The following is a 24,232-nucleotide window of genomic DNA, read 5'->3' as shown; positions in this document are numbered from 1 at the left end:
AACAAACATTTTTTCCATCCTGACAAAGTGAAGAAAGGAGGATAGGAAAGTAAGGTGGAATGAAGGAAAGGGGAAGGCTCACAAGCACCCACAATGTGTAAATTTTCTTACTCCTTTACTGCAATATTTCCAATTTGAGATTACATCTATTATAAACAAAGAAATTCCAGTAAGTTCCCTTGGACTTTTGGGTTTTGTTACCTGAAACATCAACTCTGAGTAAAGCCTGTACAATGGATGTCTGTAGAAAGCTGTAAGGTACATGTGGAGTAGAATTTTCCTTGTAAGTGCAAGCAGTTTTCCATGCCTGAAAAACCTATGTAGTCAGCCAAAAAGTATGCCTGTAGTGTCTTTCACAAAAATGCATCAACACTACAGAGGTGTTTTTGTTTTATTTACTTTAAAAAACATGTCATAGATATGTAAGAAAATTCCATTAAGTACAGTGGAACCTGCTAAAGTGACCACCTTCCTGCAGTGACCAATTTTATTTGGTCTGAAATTTACTCAATAGATTTTAGGGATGCTTTTTCTTTGTACAGTGACCATTCTTAGATCTGGTTTTCCTGAAATGCAACCTGTTAAAGCAACCATTTTATAGAAAAAAAGCTGGTGGATTATAGGTATTTGGACTACTGGCAACTCTTGTTGACCTGCAAGTTAATTTCTTGCCTAAACTGTCTTGTTGCCCACATACTTCAAAAAGTCATAAATCCATTAACAGAAGTTGATTCAATATTGCAATACAACAGTTACCTTGAGAAACTAATTCAATCCACATTTGAAATGTTTGAAAAACTGCAAAGTAATTTCATTGCCTCCAAAATCTGCTTGTTTAGATTAATACCTAATTTTCTGGGTACTGGTGATTGTAAATCTTGGGCTGGATTTTATAATTGTTTAGGCTATAAAAATCTCCATCTGGCAACTGTTCGGGAAGAATTTAGAAAATTCCAGAAATATCACCAAGAAAAAGTTAAGTTTCTTGAATCCAATAGTCAGCAAAAATTTAAGATAAGTAAAACATGTTAGCAGCATTCATAAAGGCAAAACACAATACCTTGAACATAACAAAGACAAATGAAAACCAACCATTCCAGAAAAGTAAGACAGCAAATTTTGAGATAAATGCTGCTGTTCTGAAATGGTTTTGGCAAATGTTTAGCATGAATGTGTCTGGTCCACATGCTACAGGAAGTAGCAGTCGCATTTGCAGAGAAGCTTCATATTCAGAACTTTTGAGTGAGCCGTTTGACGCATTAATCATTTAAACAAAGACATGCCATTTCCGAGAAGGTACTGTGTGGAGAATCAAATGATATAGATGATGTGACTGGAAAAATTTGAAGAGGGTATACAGTTTTTGATGCAATTACTTTGTATAGTGCTATAATACCATACCTGTCAACATTAATAGAAATAAATTCACAAAACCTACAAAACAATATGTCATGGGGTTTGTTTGATAAAACATGTATTGTCCATTTATCTTGGTCCCAAGGGTGGGCACATTAAGCAGGTTCCACTGTATTTCCTATACTATTTTACATTTGAGGAATCATGATATTGATTGGATATGGAAATCTTTAAACACCTACAGTAGGGCCCTGCCTATTGTAAATGTTTAAAGATTTCCAACAGTAATAAAAAAAGCTGATACACTTATTGTAAACATTGACCAAAGCAGTCAAGTTTTCAACTAAATAGTGACGAACAGTGCCTTGAAACTTCTTACATGTATTACTAAAGTACATGAATGGTACCACTCTTCTGCTCTATTAAAAAAAGGGTTTAATTCATTGTTTTTCAACCTATTATTGCATGCATAACCCAATTGTTTTGAGGGATAGTTTAAAATTGATTTCATCCTACCTTCTGGTTATCTGAAATTGTCATAACACTTGATATTTTTGCCCATTCTCCTTCAAACTAATAAATGTATTAAGACTGGGTTCTTTTTGGAAATAAAACCACCAAGAACTATTTAAGTTGATATTTATTAAAAGCAAATAATTGGTACATTTGACCGAAGTTGCATTATAAATAGAGGCACTAAAATGCGGTGTTTATTATTAAGCTACCGGCTTTAATGCATGTTACGACTAGTCCGGCAGAAGACCCTTGCCTCAGTCTAGGAAGCTCCCTTAATACCCGGAAGACTAAAACCGGGAAGGCGACAAAGTGGTCAATCATTTCCTTGATATGTGATGGTTGATGCACTAATCACCAGTCCATTACATAATGAGAAGTGCAAGAAGACTAGTTACTGCATTTTGCCACAGAAATGGCACAATGACTAACTGTTTCCATCTCCAAAGAACACTAACAATTAGTGCAGACTCTGCTAAACAAATTGACCAGTTTCATCATTGCAGTGTGTTAAAGACAAACACATGTTATGTTAATTAAGTTTACCATGTCTTTCTTGCCATCACTGAATCTTGTCGCTTTTCTTGACTACAAATAAAGAAAGATGATTTGGTATAGTTTTAGTATGTTTGAGGGCAAGCAACCAGATTTAAAAATTTGGAACTGACAAAACAAAAGTACCCGTAAGGACTCCGGAATCCTTTTTTGGAATTTTAATTATCCTCGGCATTAGAACAACAATTATTTGATACGAAATAATTTAGTTAGTGTAGAAATGCATTGAAAAGAAAAAATGCGTATAAAAAATAAAATGTGAATAAAGGCAGAAACAAAGTACAGACAAAAGACAATCTTCTCCATTTTTGGTCAGAGAAGAGAGAGAGATTAAACTAAAAAATAATACTGAAGTACACAAAACAAATGCGACGATAAAAACACCGGTGGATGGGTGGCCAGCCACCTTCCTTTAATGAGAAGATTCTGAACGATCCTGAAATTTAGAAAATACAAATAATTAGTTATACAACACTAAGAAATTCAATTATAAATAAAATGGGGTTTAATGATATTAATTCATTAAAAACTAATAGCCTAATATGTCACATTTCATTTTGAATCTCTTGTTTTGGTCACCCAAATACTCAAAATAAGAAATTACCTGTAAAATGCTTTCGGATAATCCGGAGTCAGACAAATTGTGAGTTGCAGAACAGTGAGATTCTTTGATAAGTTTGTAAGAAGCCACTTCCTGTAGGATAAAGGAACAAAGGTGAGTACTCCAAAGGTTTCATGGGAGAAAGATCGAGAATATATATAAAACTCACTTCTCCATTGTTATTTAGTAGTGTGACGGTAGAAGAATCCGAAGGAATCCACGACTGTCCCCTCATGACTATGTCTCTGGGAGGACTGTGTGAAGTACCGCTATCAGAACTCCATACCTAATTAATTAGGAGAAAAGTTAAACATGTATAGCAGTGATTCTCAAAGTGGTGGGTTGTGAAAAATATTTGGGGGCGGTCGCAGAAAAATTGATGACAGATCAATTTGTTTTTAAATATTTTATAAATTTTCTATGGATTCATGTTTAGAAATAGTAGATTCTTTTCGGCTTAGGTGTGAGAGCAGAGTATTCACTACTCTCTGAATTAACAATGGCAGTTCTCTTACCATTTGCAACCACTTATTTATGCGAAATGGCATTTTCTGTAATGGCCAACATCAAAACAAAGCAGTTTAATTTATTGTGCCAAAATAAGCAGGCTCACCCATCACATTAAATTTAATTTAAAATATGTTTAACTTAACTAATTGAGTTTACTATATATATAAAATATTTTGTTCAAAGATGTACCAAAGATAAGTTCTTAATTTTTAATGATACTAAAAATAAATCTGCTATTAAAATTATGAGTGTTTCAATGCAATTAAATGAAAGAAATTATCTCCTCCTGAATTTAAATTAATTCCCCCCCCTTCGGGATGTTTTTCTACACATACCCATTCTTCAGGGGTCCTATGAAATTTTTAAGTCCAAAAGGGGGGGGGTCGCAGACCAAAAACTGAGAAACACTGGTGTATAGTATGGATAACATTGCAAGAACTCACTGTGACATAAGCATGTGAACTGATAGTGGTGTTTCGTTGGAACTTGAAGGAGGTTCCTTCATCTTCGGAAGTTTTCTGCACTAGCTGCCATCCTCCAATGGGAAGCTCCTGAAATTTACAATTGGATTTTTGTTACTATATATCTCAAGGAAGTCATTTGATAGAATGTATAACTACTACTAAAACTAAATTAAAATGAAATTAATACTTATATACAGTCAATTCCACTTAATAGAATGGCATTGGGACCGGAGTTTTTTTGGGTTACTAAATGAATATTCCAATAAGTTATGCAATTGAGATACTATATAATGAGTTATGTTAATGAGCTATGTCAACACATGTTCTCAGCAATAAAACAAACACCTGAGCACAATAAAACCATTTTAATGACGAGAAATTATTTCTGTACAAAAAAAATCATTGCAATACAATCTAGAAAATGGGAAGATTCTTTTCCCATGATTGACAGCTGATAAAGGAAACCGGACGGAGGTTGCATATGGAAAAGCTGAAAATATCCAAATTCGTTTCTCTTTTCTTTAGTTTTGAAAAATGCTATGCCAGCCAGGGCCTAATTTAGACCTTCGTGGGCCCTAGGCAAAATAATATTTACGGGTCTGTTTACATATTTTGTATTACTACAAATATAAATAAAATTGTAATATTTAAAATTAAAGTATTTTTATTTTTACATTTGAATATCTTACTTAAATTGTATTTTTTGGGCTACAATAAAATTATGCAGCAATAAACATTATATTTTTCTCAACAAACACTGCTTTATTCTGAATTTCACCAAACAGATCTAATTTGTATATACAAACATTATCTAATTCTCAGTGATGTTGTTAGATGTCGGAGCAGTAGGTAATATCATTCTTAATTATTAACCCTCGAATATGGTGCTAATAATATAGTAATTCACAATACTAATAAAACAATGGCACGTTTAGAACCTATTACGGGCTCTGGGCAAGTGCCTTGCCTGCCTTGTGCCAAATTAGGCCCTGGTGCCAGCAGGGGCTACTAAGCAGCATTTCGGGGCCAACAGGCAAAGTAAATTACACTTGCATTATAGGATTTGATTCTGTTCTTGAGTGTTTTGTCCTAATATGTGGCATGTTTACTGACTGACTGACTGACTGACTGGACTAGACTAATAACTGGAATAGACTGTATTTAAAATATATAGTGTATGTTGGCTGATTTTAAACCCATTCCATCCATCCACCTAATGTGCAGAAAAGAAAAACTCACTTATGAGTTTTTCTTTTCTGCACATGTATTTTTTTCTCTCACTTATGTAGATAAAAAAAATACACTATTTAAAATATTGGATGTTTCAGCTCTGACTGATAGAAAGCTTGAGAAAAAATATTAGGATAAGCAACAACTATGAAATTGAAAAATATCATATTTGTTACCAATTATGTGTATCATCATAAATGAAAATACACAACATGAAACAATTTACAATAATATAGTTAAGTTATTGGTGAAGGAATGATTTTATGGGTGTAAGGACTGGAGAATGGAATTACCTTATTTCCTTTGTTGTGAATCTTAATGAATCTTCCGTCTGAGTCATACTCGACGATTTCTACGTCTCCCTTGGTGGACGACGAAGCCTGGGTGGAAGAGTCGCACTTCTCTTCCATCTGACTGAATACAGTGCGCTTCCTTTTTGATCCTCTAGTGGGAGTCGAAGCCGCCGCTGCTGGAGTGCTCTGAACGTATGAATTTTCAGATGCGTTCAGTGAAATGTTCAACCTTCCAATTAAACATAGTTGAGTTAATAACAGTTGCAATGATCAGATACAATCCAATCTCTTCTCTAAACAATCATTACTATCCATATATAATAAGAGTACATCTCTCTATGAAATCTGATTTTGCTATTTTGAGAATCATGTCTTTTGGAAAAAATTACTGATAATCGAAATTATTTTACACAGTCTAATTTTATTTATTTTGATGATACTTAATAGCTACACTTGTGTCCATAATTTAAGGAATTTACTTTATGGGCTGGCTGTGCCTCATTCAGCTGTGAGAAAGACATTTCAAGGGAATAAATATAACATGGGAGGGTAAAATATAGTAAGAAAAGAAATTTGAGTTCACCTAAGCCATGAGAATAAAGGAAAAACAACAGACATGGACTGTCCTGCATGATATTGCTTGTGCTATGAATGTCACATCAATGGTTCTATGAAACTTAATAGTATATGGTTGCTGCAAATGGCAATACATGCTGCACAGAGGTTTTGCTTACTGTTTACAATATTTCCAACAATTCCTGGGATTATGAATCCCACTACAGCATAAGTACTCTTTGGAGCTTTGCAGTGGTCCATGCTATACATTATCTTGCAATCCTGTGACTAAGGCTGCCTCATTCGTATTCTATGGGATTTAAGTCTGATGAATAGAGTAGCCAGTCCACACACCTTACATTCTTGATTTCAGGTATTCCTGAACCAAGCCATACCTATGAGGGCAAGCATCATCATCAATTAAAATAAACCTTGAACAAAATGCACCTGTAAAAAGCTGCATACACTAGTGTGAGATGACTTCCTGCATTTTGGTACGCTGATTCCCATACTGGTAAATTTGCATACCTAAATCATTCCATTCAGAAGTTGCTATAAAGCATTTCTACTTGTGTTTCTTACCTTTACAACAGTGACAAATAAACTCATGAATTACTAAAATGTAAATGGACATATAGTTTTAAAGTTAACTTTTCAAATGAAGATTCATTTGGAAGGAAAAGATAAAAAAATTTTTTTCCTTGTTAGGAAACTGTCAAAAACTAACACAAGGACAAAGTCAAATAGTTTCAGGAACATAACGGATTCAATTATAATTTAAGAAAAAGAACAAGACAAACTAAAAATTAGAGCCCTGTTAATGCAGAAAGTATACAAAATAATAAAAGTTACTACATCAAGTTAGAGTGAAATGTTTTTCAGGATTTTGAAAGATTGGAAGAAACTATGGAAAGATTTAATCCTGATTTTTTAGATTTTGAAAAAGCTCAGTTCAAAAGAGAATAACTGAAGGTAACAAAATTCCCAAAAATTTGATGAAAAGAGTATTTATGCTGGTGTTTCAATGGATATCAAATAATGAGGAGGCAACAAATATTTTATCCATTGTAATAAGATTATGGTGAGAAAAACAATGGAAATCTTGGAATATGCAGATGACTTATTAGTATGCTGCAATAATAATAATACATCAGTAAAGAATTTGATTTAAAGATATGGGAATTTCTAGAATCATTAATAGCATTAACAAGAAATTAAATGCTAGGTATCAAAATTTTTTAGTTAGGAAATGAATAAATACAATCATGTATCCTAAATCTGCACAAATTTCAATAGCATTTTCTGGTAATTTTGAACATGTTCACAAGACAGTAAATATTCTTTCTAGAACATTCTGCATTTATTGAAAAAGTTTATGTAAATAATGCTCTATTTTAAAAATGGAAGGATTAAATGAATTCAATCAAAGAAACGTAATTGGCATATTTTATATCAAAAATCACAAAAATGGGAATTTTATATGGTTAAACATTTCTCTTCAATGGGAGTTCCACAACACACAGTATATACTGTCATTTCAAGGGTGAACAAAGGAAACCTGCAATGTGAATTGGTCAAAAAAAGAGGAATCAATTGGAGAAAGAAGTCTTTGGAAAAGTTGGACAAATGCTTAGGAAATTCGGAAGCAAAATTCTGAAAGAATGTCAAGTGAATATCAAGAAGCTAAGGTCTGTTCCAAAACAATGATGGAGCAAGTTGCTACTCGAAAAACCCTTACAGAAAATGCACGATGAAGTCTCAAAGGTGGCAAACAATCTCAATGTGGTTATGGATGACGAATTCTATTTCATTTTTGACAGAAGTGAACATGCCAGTAACAAATCATTTCAAAGAAGTGCTAGATATGGATCTGTGTCATTTGATTATGGCATCAAGATCCACAAATTCAGATGAGGCTAGTGTCCTTCCTAAAAAAATAGAAGGATAAGTCTTCGTGCCAGTCACAGCCACCAGCCATCAACCTCTATTCTTGCAACACCATAATGGTCCAACTTGACAATTGTGTTGCCACATGGTTGTCAAGCTGGACCATTACAGAATTTGATGCCTCCTGTAAAGCTAACATTCCAAACATCCTGCAACCAAGACAGACTTTATGGAATTTATGAAAATATTGATAATTGGGAAGCTGGATCCACAAAGGGTCAGAAGATGGGACAGAGGTCAAACTTTGCCACTTAAAAACCAGCCACTTTTGGAGGTCAATAGAATGGGATAAGACTAAAATTTGAATTGCAGCTGATAGGAGTCAAACAATTTATCTATACCCAAAAAACTATTTTAAAGATACACACCTGTAGTATGGGGATATGTCAAAAGAATTCAAAAGCATCAGATTATTATTATGGAATAAACAATGTCTTTGAATTTTAAGCCAATGACAATCTATTTCAGGACAAAAACATTTGTATTATTATAATGCTTGCTTTTGAATGCCAAAATTAACAAATAGTTTATTTACATGACTGTCATCAAGTGTATGTGTAGTTATTGAAAAGAAAGTAAGTTGCAAACATTATTCCAAATTGAACCTTTCAAGGACATGGTCCAAAGATTAAACTAGAGAAAAGCATTTCCCATCTCAGTTTGAAGGTTTCCAGTTGACAGACAAGTACCGTAAAATGATAAACTGATTAAATTACACATTATCTGGAAACAAATGTCAAAATGTCTATATGGGATACATAGAGTCTTTAATCAACATAGTTTTACAGTTGATTTCAGGTAATTGGAGCATTAAAGCCAAAAAATTGCCAGATTAGATCAGGCTTTATTAATAATTAAATGCTAAGTAATTTGGCACTAGAGCCATAACCAACCTAGTATGGTTATAACTAAATAAGTTCTGGATGCGAGGATTGGATGAAAGTCTGGGTAACATAAGTGGCAACACAACTGCATGGTAAGCAGGAATTGTGGATTAGTGTCACGCTCTGGGCAAATTCTTTTATTCCAGAACCTTCTAAATTATTAAAATATTAATGGTTCTGGAAGAATTTTGGCTCTACTGCCAAAGTAATTAATTAGCATTTAATTATTAATAGTAGTAATAATATAGCATTATATATGTTAAAACCAAGCAATTGCCAGATTATTATTATTGGGTTTTAGATATTTAAAAATACCCAATTATAAACTAGTTTTTCAAACACTTTTTATTGTTGGTAGTTACTATAATTGCCTTTGCTGTATTTGTTTATTTATGAAGTCTTTGGCAGTTTTAATAACTAAAATTACAGACCAACAACTTGATTTATTTTCATCTGTTGAAAGTATGAGAAAAGGCAAAATGCTGATGGGTTTAAAACCAACAAATCAATGACTTAGAGAAATTGTTTTGAAAATTGGAAGATATGATGGCGATCTAAATGGATATTTAAAAATCAATAAAAATTATCACAGAAATGAGGATATCCATAGATTATTTGAGAAATTTGACAACAAATAATTACAAACTGCTATAGGTATCCCTGGTTCTTACTGGATCACTTGTCAAGTTGTCATCAATTGTAGAATATACAAGAAAGGAACAACCTGCTTGGAAACCTTGCCACATCACTACTCATCTTGATTTTACATGACATCACAGACAAATTGGGACACCATATTCTCTGATAAGGGGGAACTTAGATGGCTCAAATGGAATTTGAAACTATTTGCACGACCTTACTACAGCACATCTGTTATGGTATGGAAAACATGGACAAACTACTTAACCATTGATGAAAAATCAAAATTTTTATATTTATACAGAAAGTATTAACCACATTAGTGATTTTTTTTAGTGAAATAAATGAAAATTATCATGTTGCCTTTATTTAGTGAAGTAATTGCTATTATTGCCATGTCAAAAAGTAAAGTAAACCTTTTTACAAATAAAATAACACACACAAAAATGGTGCATTATTTGTAAATTAACCAAGGAAAATAATTTTTATAAATGACAGAATAATGTTAGGCTTAACTCATACAAAAACTTGGCCTGTGGCTACCAACAGGTATTGAAAAACAGCCTTGAATGGGTTAAAAGTTGTTAATGAAGGAATTATAAAAAAAAAATACTTTCTTGAAAAGAAATAAAAACTATATTGAATAAAATTCTTAAATTTAAGCTTACCTAGATTCTTCTCCTTCCAGAAGTTTCCTGTAAGCAGTGATTTCCATGTCTAGAGCCACTTTAATATCCAACAGATCTTGGTACTCGTTCATCTGTCTTTCCATCTGTTCTCTCAGTCTTTTAATTTCATCCTCTTTGGCGTGCATGGCTGACTGGTGCCAGTCTCTCTCCTGTTCCAACAGCAGTTGCAGATCACGGACACGACTCTGTAGTTTGGCATTCTGTACAAACATTTTTATTTTAATCATTTGAATAAATCTCTATTTGTTTTACAAGACAAAGATTTTATCATTATGTGCATAAAAAGCTGATAAATGATTAACTATTAAGTAATTTGGTATTAGAAGCAATTATGTTACACTTACTTCTAGTTTTACTAAATTATTTATTAGTTAATCAGTAATAACAGCACTTAATTAGCCCAATTAATTACAGTGATTGGTTTATTAGTTTTATTTGATTCACTTCAACACAGCTGGCTCCATGCGTGTCTGAGTACTGTCAGTTTAATTCTAACTATCTTGTATAATTAGGAATAAAATTATATAAAATACAAGAGAATGTTGTCACGAGTAACATAACTAACTAACATAATCTTTATGATAAGAAAAACAGATCATATTGCATTAGAAAACAGTTTGTTTCTTAGCAGTACAGTTATAGCTGAAGCATTATCAATAACAAACTAATTTTCCTCTAAACAAATACAGGGTCTTTATAATTAAAATTTCACTTTGAAATAGCCTTAAAAGGAAAACTACTGGACAAAATGTTATGAAACTTGGTAACAGTTTACAGGAAGTCATGGAAAAAACTCTCCACCAGCGGGAAATGGCATTGCATGCAATATTGTTAAATGGAAAAAAACATGAAGACATCTGTTGAAAATGAACAATTTGGTGGAATTGAAAAATGTGATACACCGACATGTCTAACATTCCTCCTGATATGCTAAGAGTTGCTGTTGAGAACACAGTAATGCGATTTAACTTGCTTTCAGAAAATGGTGAATGCCACATCGAACATGCTTTGTAACACATTTTAGAAACGATTAATTAAAGACATTTTCAACCGATGTCTTCATGTCTTTTTTCCATTTAACAATATTGCATACAGTGCCATTCCCTGATGGTTTGAACTATTTTTTTTTAGAGGAATAAAATCCCATGACTTCCTGTAAACTATTACCAAGTTTCATAACATTTTGTCCAGTAGTTTTCCTTTTATGGCCATTTCAAAGTGGAACTTTAATTATAAAGACCCTGTATATTTACCAAATAGTACAAAAATGTATTACAGATCTATATTCATTAATATAAATAGTAGAAAAATCACACAACCAAAGAAGAAAATAAATTTAGCCATCAAACCAACAATCCCATATACAGATACACAGGATTAAAACAAACAATTTAAATCCAGAAGTTTCTAATTATTTTAGCCAGTTTTAAGAATTCAAATATTTTGTTTTCTTCTAATTCAAGCTGTTTTCGATTGGAGATAATTATTGAAAAATACTCTAAAGCACCAAAAAAAGTGCAATGTCCTGTTGGAACATCAATTTGTCCTATTATCTTAGACAAGAACATTTGATATGTCACTTCTTGTGATTTGATCTCTGATATACAGGTGTGTCAAATACCAATACCAACAAGTGTGTCAAATACTCATGCCAAATACTCAATACTTTTAAAACAACTAATATAATTTTTGTAAAAAAAATTTTTTTTTTTTCCATTATAGTTGCTTTAACATTATTTCTCTAGTTAGATTTATACAAACACATTTAAAATATAACAAATATTGAAATGTAGCATTTTCTGACATAGAATCATATTCTGTATAAAATCAAAAATAACAAAGTATAAATGTAAATCTATGTCAAATACTCATGCCAAATACTCAATACTTTTAAAACAACTAATATAATTTTTGTAAAAAAAAATTTTTTTTTTTCCATTATAGTTGCTTTAACATTATTTCTCTAGTTAGATTTATACAAACACATTTAAAATATAACAAATATACACACATTTTTATTTATTAGGGAAATTATCACTAACCTGTGTTTCTAGATCGTTTACTTTCGACGACAGACTTTCCAGTTTATTCTTAAAACTGTGCAGTTCTTCTCGGGCAGTGAAGGCGCTGTTACTGTTTTGATCCGCTCTTCTCTGCAGATCGTCCAGCTGAATAATGTAAATTGTTTCTTATTAAGAATAAAAATTCATTTTTCAGAAGCCAGTGTCAAGTTTAGGAATTAATTTTGATTAGAAATCAAATTAACACACTTTTACTAATTTCAAAACGTACACAGGGCATATTTGATTATTTTAACAAATTTGTCTTATCTTACATAAGTTTTGCACACAAATGATTCCACATTAAGAATTTATCCTTCATTAAATTTTTTTCAGTTATAATTTTTTTCTTTACTTATTCAATTAAATATTTAATTTTTTGGAACAGTTAAATATTTGTATTTAATAGAACCAACATCTCAGTACCAAAATATAGCAATTTATCTGTATGTGCAAAGTCAGATATTTAGTGGAAAAATTTAATTATGCAAATGTCCTGATTGTAAAAAAATTTGATATTGTGCAAGATAAGGGACAAATTTACTAAGGAACAATTTTTAAAAATTTTACTGAATCAAGAAATTAAATAATTCTGCATTCTAAACATTTTGGAATACATTAACATCAGCAAAGTGCAAATATAATTAGAACTTCTCTCATTGTTTTTTTGTTTAACCAACCAATAGAAACTCATTTTGAGCTAAACTGCACAATTTCTTTCAAAGTAGTTAAAATAGAATGTAACCTGACAATTTGTGTATATAAATCTAAACAAGGACAAAAGCTTCTGAACTAAATAGACAAATGCTGCAAATTATACAAAAGCACTAATGTATGATGAGCTGTCCCACTTAACAGAAATATAGAAATGGTCAACATTCCTGTCCTTAATTTTAGAATTAACGTTTTTGTCATGTATTATAACCTGGGCATTCCCCCCATATAACATCAGATGTTCTGCACAAAAATACTAACTAGGAATCTATTATTTCTTAGTGTAAAATGGGAGAAGTTGTTTTACATTGGCCCATTCCTACTTCCTAAAATATAATATTTTACTATGTTTGAAAGTAATTGATCATAATTTTAAGCGATTTATATCCTGACAACAATATTGTTTGATCAGAAAATGATAATTATTTTGTATGCAGTAACAGGTACAGTGTGCATGCAGTACAAGATGGAAAATAGTGCACACAAATAAAGAAATTTGTTACAAAAATAGACAGGGTATACAATAAAAAAGGCAATTTCCTGACAGAAGGACACTTGAACTTGTAATGACGTAAGATTATGTTAAAGGATAACAAATTAAATGTGAAATTCGAATAGATCGAAAATTCCCGAATTTTACACGGTAAAAAAATAATAAAACTCGGAATTTTAGTTGTGTCAAAGCAGCAGGTTTTTCAAAACATGTGCACACAATTTTGATATTCTAATTTGTATTTGGATTATAAACTGAGATTTTTCCTGATAACATATTGAGCTTGTGAAACAAGTAAATTTTTCCTACATAAAAAAAAATAACTAAAAAGTTGTATCCAGAAATGTTTGTAATAAATAACTTTTATAACAGATTCTACTGGAAAAATGTAAAACAAGAAAGCTTTTGGCAGGCTCTCCCATGTATTGTTTTCAATTAAATATATTTGCATTTAGAACTGGATATAATATATTACAGTTGTAATTGATAATAATAATTATGACCAAGACTTACAATCATGAATATGTTGTTGAAATGTAATTTCACAAATTTGAACAATAAAGAACAATACCTTTGTTTTATATATGTTTTCGATTTCTTCCCTGTTCATCTGGATCTGTGACTTGTATTGCTCTCTCAACTCGTGAAGTGTATCCGATAACTTTTGTTCGTACTGTTCTTTCAGTCTTTCGTCGATTTCGGTTATCTCTGTGTGTTTTATGGTTCGCGTTTCAGTCAATTCCTGTAGAAATAAAATTTCACATTGTATTAATACAAGTTTATTATGTAAATTATAACAATAAAAATAATTTTTTAACACTCCATGCCCCCTTTTTTGGTAAGTAAAATGTAGTTATTTTTGGGAATTAATAAGAAATTTCTATTTATTTGAAAGAAAATCCTTTATGTATTGTTTCTTTCAAAGTTTTTTAAAATTTATATTTTGGATTTATTCCAGCATAGAGTCCATATGCACAAAGTATTAATTAGGTTAATATTTTTTCAAACAATAATATCTATGTAAAATGTAAAAAGTCTTATTTAATTATACATGAAGGCACATTAATCTCACAAACTCACTGACACGAAATATTTGAGCAGCAGCAGACCTAGGAAAAATGAAACGTCAAGAAAGAATGCAATGTACAGAACATTATCAGAAAAATATGAAATCTTGAAAAATTAAAGTATTTTATGTACTATGAGGCACCACTTTATTCCTAGAGTATTGGGTGCTAAATTCCCAAATATTTGTGGAACAAAATGGTGAAATTAGTTGATTTTTAAGTATTGTCAGCTGCCTGTTTTCAAAGAAATTTATTTATTTATTTTCAATTAAAACAGAAAATGTCTTGCATCATTAGATTTCCTTCTCCTCTAACAGTAAAAACTCTTAATAAATACATGAAATAGAACAAGAAGAGTACAACCAACTAAAATGTAACACACAACAGGTGAAAAAAGCTAAAAAAAAAAAAGAAAAATTAAGAATTGTATAATAGCCGTTCACAGGTATTTTTGAAGCAAAGATAATTCCAAAAATTCATATTGACTAATCATATATTTTGCAAAATGCAGTGTAAAAGAAAAAAAAAAGATTGTTGAGGAAAAAAAGGTAAATGCTTGAAACATTGCAAGTTTCACACAAAGGAACTTATCCAAGCCAATCAGATGATACATAACAGTTGTATACGGAATGGTAAAATCTCCATAGGATTCTGCAATAAATGGCAAGGTATTTAACTAGTCTGTCAACACAATTTTTAAATGAAAGTTTACTTTTGAAAATAATGCAGAGATCATTCACAGAATTTACACATTTTATATGATCGCCAAAACAGCAAACAACTAGGAATTGCTCCCATTCTTAAACATAAAAAACATAGCAACAGTTTATGAGCATTAATTTTTAAGTTGGCCTTTTCAAGTAAAGTGGACAGTAAATTCAGGTCAGATTGTAGAAAACTGGGGCTGTGATATATTAGTCTGATATCATCAACAAAGACTAACTTGCAAATTACGACAACAGATTATAATTAATGTAAACTGAAAAAAGAGGCTACTTAAGTTAGAATCTTGAATGTCACAGATCGGATGGAAATCAATTAATTCAAAGCCACCTCTCGATTTTACAACGGCATGCTAGGAAATAATTATTTAGCCAAGAATGATAAGTGGGATCTAAATCAAACTGTTGATGAAAAAAGTAGTAGATTGGGAGAGTGAAGTCAGATATCAATGTAGATAACAAAAATGGGGCATTCATATTCAAAGTTTTGGAAAATTAAAATTGGTTTCAAAAAGACTAGTTTTAGTTGAATGGAAATGCATGCTACAGTGTTGAATTGGGGGAAGCTTTGAAGAGATAGAGGTATATACATTATGGTAGATGATTACTGTATTTCAAAAGTTTTAATTGATAAATATAACTTTTTAACATCCAATTTATTTTACAAATTTGTATTTATTACATAATGTCTTTTTATTTAAAAGAAAAAACATTATGGGACATGAACTCAAACTCTGCAAGCTCCAAAATTCTGTACCATGTAGTCAAGATATTTATCATATACATGTTTAATTCACTAATTAATGTTTAGACTTGCAGTACAAAAAATTTAAAAAGTGAATCAGACATATCTGAAGTTGAATACATTTTTTTTGTAAAGCTAGCCTCTTGCAGCTGTTGGCAGAACCATGCACAGAATTGACAATTCTTTTAGTGTGACACACAGTATAATTTATCAAACTGCAAAGTGTGCTTCAACACACCAACAAATTGGGCTACTTCATTTGTTTTGTGTCCGTGGACACAGCCAAATACAATGGCTCCTTTTTGCCGCTCGGTAACATCTGTCATACAACCCATATTGCAGACTCAATTCAACATTCACATTGCTCTTCACTTCATGAGACAGAAATGACCTCATAGATGTCCATGCTATTTATCTCACAACCATTCTCTCATGGCACCCTCTTTGCAACTGGTAATACCTACTGTCATTTCTGTTAGGGACAATTAGCTTTTTGCCCAGTGTGCTTAATTTCTCAAACTTTTACAACTCAATCACCCACGTGAACAATAAATACAGTACATTTTTTGTTTTTGAAAAATGTTGTTTGATATGAAAATTCATTTTGAGACAGAGTTTTTTTTACTTTAAATCCCAAAAATATGCAAATTCAAAGGTTACTCAATGCAGTAACATTAATATTGTAATTTAGAAAGATTGAAGGGTTTGGTAAAACAAACAAAATTCCCTTTAAAATCAGAAAATGTTAAATCAAGTTTCTACCGTATATGAACAAATAATATAAAATGTAAAAATATTTACTTTTTAACAAAGAATAAACAATTCAAAATAAGAAAAAAACCCATTGAACTAGTTTTGTGTTTGTAATAAAGAAATCATGGAGTATAAAATTACTTTTCAGAGTTTTATTAAATGATGAAATTTTTTTTAATGCAAAAATTGCCATACCTTTTCGTGAACAGATTCTTTGAAAGACAACTCTTCCTTCATGCTCTGAAGACGATTTTCCAGATCCACTCTTCTCAATATTTCGTCCTCCAGCTGCAATTTTATGGCAGCCAACTGCTTTGTGAGTTTGGCCAATTCGGCTTGCAATTCCTTTAATAAAAAGAATTAAAGATTTTATCTTCAAAATAATGGTGATAAAGTATGAGGCCTTATTTTTCTAGAAACAATATAATTTTAAAATATTTAAAATAATTTAAAATAGAATAATTTAATAGAAATAATTTTATTCATATGCACCAAATTTACCCTAGAAGCTATTTAATCTTTAATTTAATTAAAATTCATCTGAAAACAATTTTACAATATACAGTGATACCTCGGTTTTCATTGATAAACTGTTTGAAAACAATCGGTGAAATCTAAAACTGACAAAAACCAAGGTCTTTATTTCCATAGGAATCAATGTAAATCCATTCTAGACACTCCAGAATACATACCAAAAACACATTTTAGAGAGAATAGATATTGTGTTTAATACTAAAAACACAAAATTAATGTAAAATGAATATAAAAAACTAATGTAAAGAATAAATGAACATTTAACAGCATTTAACATGGCATTTGAAGGGCTTTTGGCTCTGGAAACTTTCTTTGGTCCCATGATGGAGCTAAAGAAAAAGAAAGCAATGGAATTGTTTGGCTAGACATATGGGATAATGCTCGCACAACAAGAAACAATGCCACACTGAGCAGGAAAATATGTGGGTCACCCCATGTTTTTGCAAAATTAGCAGGTGGTCACGTGAGCACGCCGGCAAAAACCGAGACAAAATTTTCACAAAAAACCGACAATAACCGAAGTCAACAAAAACAGAGGTATTACTGTATTGTAAACCAAAACAACCAGATAATCGGTCTGCAAAGTTTTAAGCATTACTAAAAATGTTGTGCTTGTTTACAGTGAAACTGATGTTTGATAATGCATGTAAAAATCAATAATCTAATTTAAAGAGAGACTATAATAAGTATGTATAAGCAATATAGGTAAAACAGCCATTCAGAAACTATGAAATTAGTCTCAAATTGTGCTACATATAAGTTTGTAAATCTATCATATTTGTTATTTCCCTTTATTGAATTGCAGATTAAGAGTATGCAATCAATAATGCATTGAAAACATGGAGTGCTTTCAAATTTGGTGAGATTGCCTTCCAAGTCAGTCATGCGCATTTTAAATTTCACATGGTAACAAATGTTTGCCATTGAAATTAATAGTTATTGTTGCAGTTGCATTTTGTGTACACATAGGAAGTTGAAAACAAACTCAATTTGAACAAACAAGAGCAACTTAATTTGGTTTCATTTGACACTCTTATGTATATAAATCTTATAGTAAATTAGGAATTAAAGTCTGTTGAGGAAAGTCAGACATGCTGGTCATTTTCTTTTGAAAAAATGTCTAAATGACAATTACAAAATATTAAATTACTTACAAAATCAAATTTTTGAAAAGAAAAACAAAAATTTGATTTTAAAATATTTTTCTTCCAAAACTCAAATATTGTTTTGTTAAGTATTTGAAGACATAAAAAAGTCAATGAAAAAAATATATTTTTTATATATTAAAGGAATAGCGACATCAATTTTTTGAATTGTATTTATAATATTTAAAAACAGACAGCTTCTAGTCTGCAAGTGTGCATGTACAAAATGAAAGTTTTGAGAATAGTTATGGATTAACTGTAGTCTCTAAAAACTACTGTATATAATAATGACATATGCACAGCTTTCCGCATCAACAGCTTTCTTTCAGCATCAATAGCTGAAAGAAAGATTATACTTTGAGATTAAATTTAAGTTTGCTTTAGAAGAACAAATGCAATACAATAAAATTCTTTCCCATTTGTGAACAGATTTAATGGTAAAACATTAAATAGTTTTAATTTATGCATTTATTTTTAAAAAATATAGAACTATTGGTTTAAGTTCTATGGAGTCAACTCTGTTTAGTGCAAAGATCTAAGTAAAGGGTTTTATCTTGTATCTCTATTTCAAAGGAGGACATATTTTAGCATAATACATTTATAAAATATGTTCAATTTGTTTAGGTCCAAAATTAACTATCTTTGATAACCACTTAAATATAAAACTGATTAAAATAAAATTACAAATTTAAAAAAAATATGAAGTGCCAAACTTGATAAATTGAATAAAATATTGCAATAATATTGTATGCTTTAAAAAAAATGTAAATTACTTATAAAATACCAAAGGACAAAAGACAAAAATTTATAAATATATTCAAAATAAGTTAATATTTGGCATTAATATATGCAGTATTAAACATTTTATCAATACTCTTTTCTTGAAAGATGTCAATTAGTCATACTGTATTAAGGTGAACTTCCAAAGATGGGAGTCACGTGGCAATCGTTCAACCAAAATACTTTGTTTCTCTACAGTGCTGCCCTTTATAAACTGCGTTTTGAACGGAGAGTTTGCATTCTGTGAAGGGTGGCACCAAAGAGAAATAAAGAACTTCGGCAAAATGATTGACGTGCAGGTCCCGTCTTTGGAAGAAAATTTACCTTAGTACAATTTTAACAGTGCTTTAGCTTTTCCTAAAAAGAACTATTTATGACCATATCTAACAATATCTATTGATAAAATTATTGATTTTTTACAGATACATTAATTAAATTAAAAAAATTAAATATATGGTGGAAACGTCATTATCCAAACTTGATGGGACAAGGGATCTTTGTATAATCTGAAAACTTCATTTTTGTATTCTAGATACATCAAGTAGTGTGCATTTAAAGCTTCATGAACAATAAATACTGTAATGCAATAACTGTATTTGAAAGTAAATTAATTTATTTAAAATCTAACATAATGTTACTTATGTGACCTAGTTCTGCAGCACTACAATTGACAAGTGACATAGTAATTTCCAGTTAGAGAATTTGGTTACCGTGTATTCTACTCTTTTTTTAAACCATTTTGGATAATCAAGTTTCTATTGCAATAATGATATATATAAATACCGAATATACCAAAAATAAACTATATATTATTTTATTGGCAATATATCATAATACTTTCATTTACATATTAACAGTAAGACAGTTATTTAAATCTACATTTGTGAATTTATTGTATTTTTAAATCATGTGTTTGTTTCAAATGTTTCACCTGAAAAGCCAAATATATAATTAAATGCATTAGAAATACAGTATTTGAGAATAAAATTTTGATTTGGTAATTTAAAAAGGGTTCATTTGTTGTATTATCCAAAAAACAATGCTTTAAATATATTGTTCAATCATATGCAATATCATTATTATATTTTCATCATAATCCTGATAATGAAGCATGCTTTTTAACTTATATATATATATATAATCATTAAAGATAATTAAAAGTTTAAATTTAGTGCTATCAAATGAGATTTAAAATGAATGAGATTAAATGAGATATAAGTTACATTTCATTAACTTATTCAATTTGCTTGAAGGAAAGGAGTCACTTTGAGCAAAATGTAAAAATATTCATGAGATTATTGTCATAGCATGAAACAAAGATATTGTGATGTCAGAGCATGCTTCTACATTTTAGACGTTGACTTATATACAAAGTGCAATTGATTTTCACATTGTTATATTTATTAAATGATCAAACATTTTATATGCTTGTTATTTATTGTATTTTGTACAGGGTGTGGTTAGAATTAAATTGATGGTACTCGAGCATGTGTGGAGCTGGCTCTACTGAACCGAATCGAATGAAACTCTGTATATGTGCAACAAAGATCACAAGAAAGATATTTTTTGAGGGGAAAAAATAGTTGAAATTTTTACTATCTTAGGAAAATGTGCCACTGCAAGGATGACAATTATATGATAAAGGGATAAAATTTTATTAGAAGAATAAAGTTACATTTTACACATTTACAGTATATGCACACTGTAGGATCCTCTGTCGACTACATGTTGCAATCGTGAAACCATGTTATTGACTTCCATACGTAACATTTCGGGAGGAATCTGAGTAACATGTACTATGCAAGCTTTCAGTTCTGACACAGAGTGCATGCAGCCCTGATAAACACAATCGTTCAAATAATTCCACAATCATATGTTTTTTGCATATGCCACATTTTCCCCTGGTGGGAAAATTTCAACTAACTAATTATTTCCTCCTGTAAATCTATTTCCTGTGATCTGAACTGCATATGTAGAGTTTCATATAGTGAGGTTTATATATATATCTATATATATATTAATACACACACACACACACACAACCATGCCAGGGTAAAACAATAGCCAGATGGTGCCATAGTGGGTGATTATATAGGCCATGGACATAGGAGTCATCCTCAGTCAGTGCCATGAATAACTGTGGATGGTTATATCAACAATTAAGTATGTCTGGAAGCAAAGAATCACTTGGGATCTGGGTAGAGTAACCGGCAATGCATCTGCACAGTAAGCAGGAGTCACAGGTTCAAGTTCAACTCCAGGCCCATTCTTTTCTTCTAGAATATTTTAAATTAACTAGAAATTCTCCCATCAAACATGACAGAATATTTTTTTATGAGAAAGTAAAGATTGAAGAATTGAAAAGAATTTCAAGTTGAGCTTCACATTATTATGCTGTTTCTGCAGTCCTTGGCAAAACCATTCTTACTCTATGTTGCTCAAGTCAGACTTTACAGCCTTCAAGGTTTTGGTTATTATTCTTTTAGATCTACAATTTACCCATCCAATTTTATTCTTATGATTTCTCCTAGGCATTTTTTGACAAAATAACAAGTCTTTTTAATTCCATTTTCAATTGTATGTATGTTAATTAGATGAGTGATAATATTTTCTAAATAATGGGCTTATTAGATCATAACTTCTGATTAGATAATAGAATGTCACATGGTCACTATGGAAAGATTAAAAAAAAAATTGTTATAGAAGTGACACGATGAGGCTATCTTTTTTAAAGTTTAAATTTAATGAAGCAAGTTTAAATTATGCCACTTGCAGAAATATTTAAAAGTGCAACTTAAGGGAAATTCCCTTGTCAAGCATGAACTAAACAAGATCACTGATGTCACTACAATGTAAGTGCAATCACAGATCTGAAGTCAATAAAACATTTAGTCTATAGCTAATACTTTTGCAAAATAAGTAACCTATACTTTCCATCAGAACATAAAATGAATATAACCAAAATTTTGTCTAGATTGGACAAAAATTACAGGAGTTATAAGGAATTCACACGCACATGTATGCATACACAAATGACGGCTTTTATATTAGTAATTATAATAATTATTAAGTTAAATAAGAGATGGCATGTAATGCTTACTTCTAGTACCAAATTACTTAATAGTTAATCATTAATAATAGCACTTAATCAGCCCAATTAATTATAGTGATTGTTTGGTTTATTACAGAGTTTCATTTGGTTCAGTTCAATACAGTTGGCTCCACATATGTCTGAGTACTGTCAGTTTAATTCTAACCACCTTGTATAATAAAAGAGTATCTTAGAGATAAAGTAAATATCAAAAGCAGAGTATAGTTTTGCTATTGAAGTATAGTATAGCAATATGAAGAATTAAATAAATTTTGTGAATGGAGAAATATCACTACATAATTGTAGAATATTGACAGGGAGTGTAAATGGTAAAAATTTCATTAAAAACTACACAAAAGTATTTTTACCTATTTCAAGAAAGCTTAGAATAGTAAGTAAACTGAAAGTGATATTGTTTTGATCAGTGTCAAGATATCTTTATTCCTTGAAATGGCTTAATTGAATAAACTGTTTAATTTTAAGAAAATTCTGCAATCAAATAACTTTTGATTAGTCAATGTAAAAAATTTATACATTAATCAAAAATGAGTTACTACATTTTCTGTGTAATTTATTAATTCAATGATTGCTCTTTTAAATCTGTTTTTAATAAGCAGTCTGGAGTATCCTCAGACAATATCTTAAATAATCTGTAGTGGTGCATGAAATTTAATTAAATAAAAACTTAGTATCAATAATATGGTACAACCTTTAATTCATCTTGAAGTTTCTTGCGTTCGTTTTGCACCTGGAGCAGACGAGACTGGAGATCTTGATTTAGCAGTTCTGTCGTGCCCAGTCTTCTCTCGGTTGCAGACAATTCCTTTTCCTTTTTATTGATTCTAAAGTAAGAACAGTAATTATTATATAATTATATTAATATTTACATAACACTAAATGTTATTTAGTGCTTAGAATAAAATAAAATTTTTTCAGTTAAGATAATAAAGATAAAATATTTTAATTACTAATATAATCAATATTTTTAGTTACTAAGTCTGGTATAGAGCCTTGCAACCAAATATTAATCTTGGTCTTTATAAAATACATCAATATATATTTTATATATTTTGTGAAATGTAAAATTTGAGTTTTTCTTCCATTTTAACAGCATAATTTTGCACAATTCTTTTAAATTAAAAAAAACTTTTAACTGTAGATATAAATGCAACATTTCTATTATGAAAAATTTGGCAATGAATCAACTTTTATGCAAGCACAGAAACTTGCACAATTATTGACATTAAAATAATCTATCATAATAAATACATTATATTATTATGCATTCATTTAAAATGATCACGTTACCCATTTGGTTACCAGTCTGTTTTTTTTTTTTTGTATTAAAATAATGCAACACCAAATATACTGTTTATAATATTGCAGTTTGATGTTAAAGCTGCTCTTTGTAAAAATACTGACCACAGATTTTATATCTGTTCTCACATATTCATTCTGATTTTGAGAGAAATTGTAGAATGGTTACCTTAGTATAAGAACGTTTTGAAAAATTTTGCTATGGACAGATACGAAAAGCTTAAAAAGAAATTCTGCAGGTTGAATAATAAGATTTACAAATATGCAGGAAAATGGATGTTGCTTTGCACTCAATATTCAAATCTTTAAACAAACTTTTCCCATTAAATCTCAAATAAAACCAGATTTATCTAATGATAGTATATAATACATTTAAACCAGTCAAATTAATCTTAAGTATTTTATTGCTCTTAAGAATATAAAGATTAAAAATTCCACAAATTTGTTTATACCAAAAATATGTTGAACATTTGATAGAACTTGTAAAGATTGTTGTTCTTTTTCACATTATACAGAGATGCGTATGTGCCATTAAAATTGTTAATAGTAGTTTGAGTGGAATGCGTGATCAAACA

At 30.4% G+C, this 24,232-nt stretch overlaps 1 protein-coding gene across 1 annotated transcript; it reads right to left on the bottom strand.

Moving 5' to 3' along the window:
• Positions 1-1,978: 1,978 nt before the first annotated feature.
• Positions 1,979-23,182, bottom strand: LOC111612682 (lamin Dm0-like). The gene is made up of 10 exons (XM_023353929.1): positions 23,050-23,182; positions 16,986-17,135; positions 14,075-14,245; positions 12,279-12,404; positions 10,216-10,436; positions 5,523-5,751; positions 3,979-4,086; positions 3,195-3,311; positions 3,029-3,118; positions 1,979-2,860 (listed from the first exon to the last, which is right to left on the bottom strand). The coding sequence occupies exons 2-10, from the start codon at positions 17,025-17,027 to the stop codon at positions 2,837-2,839; spliced, it is 1,128 nt and encodes a 375-aa protein (XP_023209697.1). The 5' UTR covers positions 17,028-17,135; positions 23,050-23,182; the 3' UTR covers positions 1,979-2,836.
• Between the last annotated feature and the right edge of the window lie 1,050 nt (positions 23,183-24,232).

This window comes from Centruroides sculpturatus, unplaced genomic scaffold (genome assembly GCF_000671375.1).
Source record: "Centruroides sculpturatus isolate CEXI.00-Female unplaced genomic scaffold, Cexi_2.0 scaffold1779, whole genome shotgun sequence".
Classification (NCBI taxonomy): Eukaryota; Metazoa; Arthropoda; class Arachnida; order Scorpiones; family Buthidae; genus Centruroides; species Centruroides sculpturatus.
This window is presented reverse-complemented; position numbering and strand designations above follow the sequence as displayed.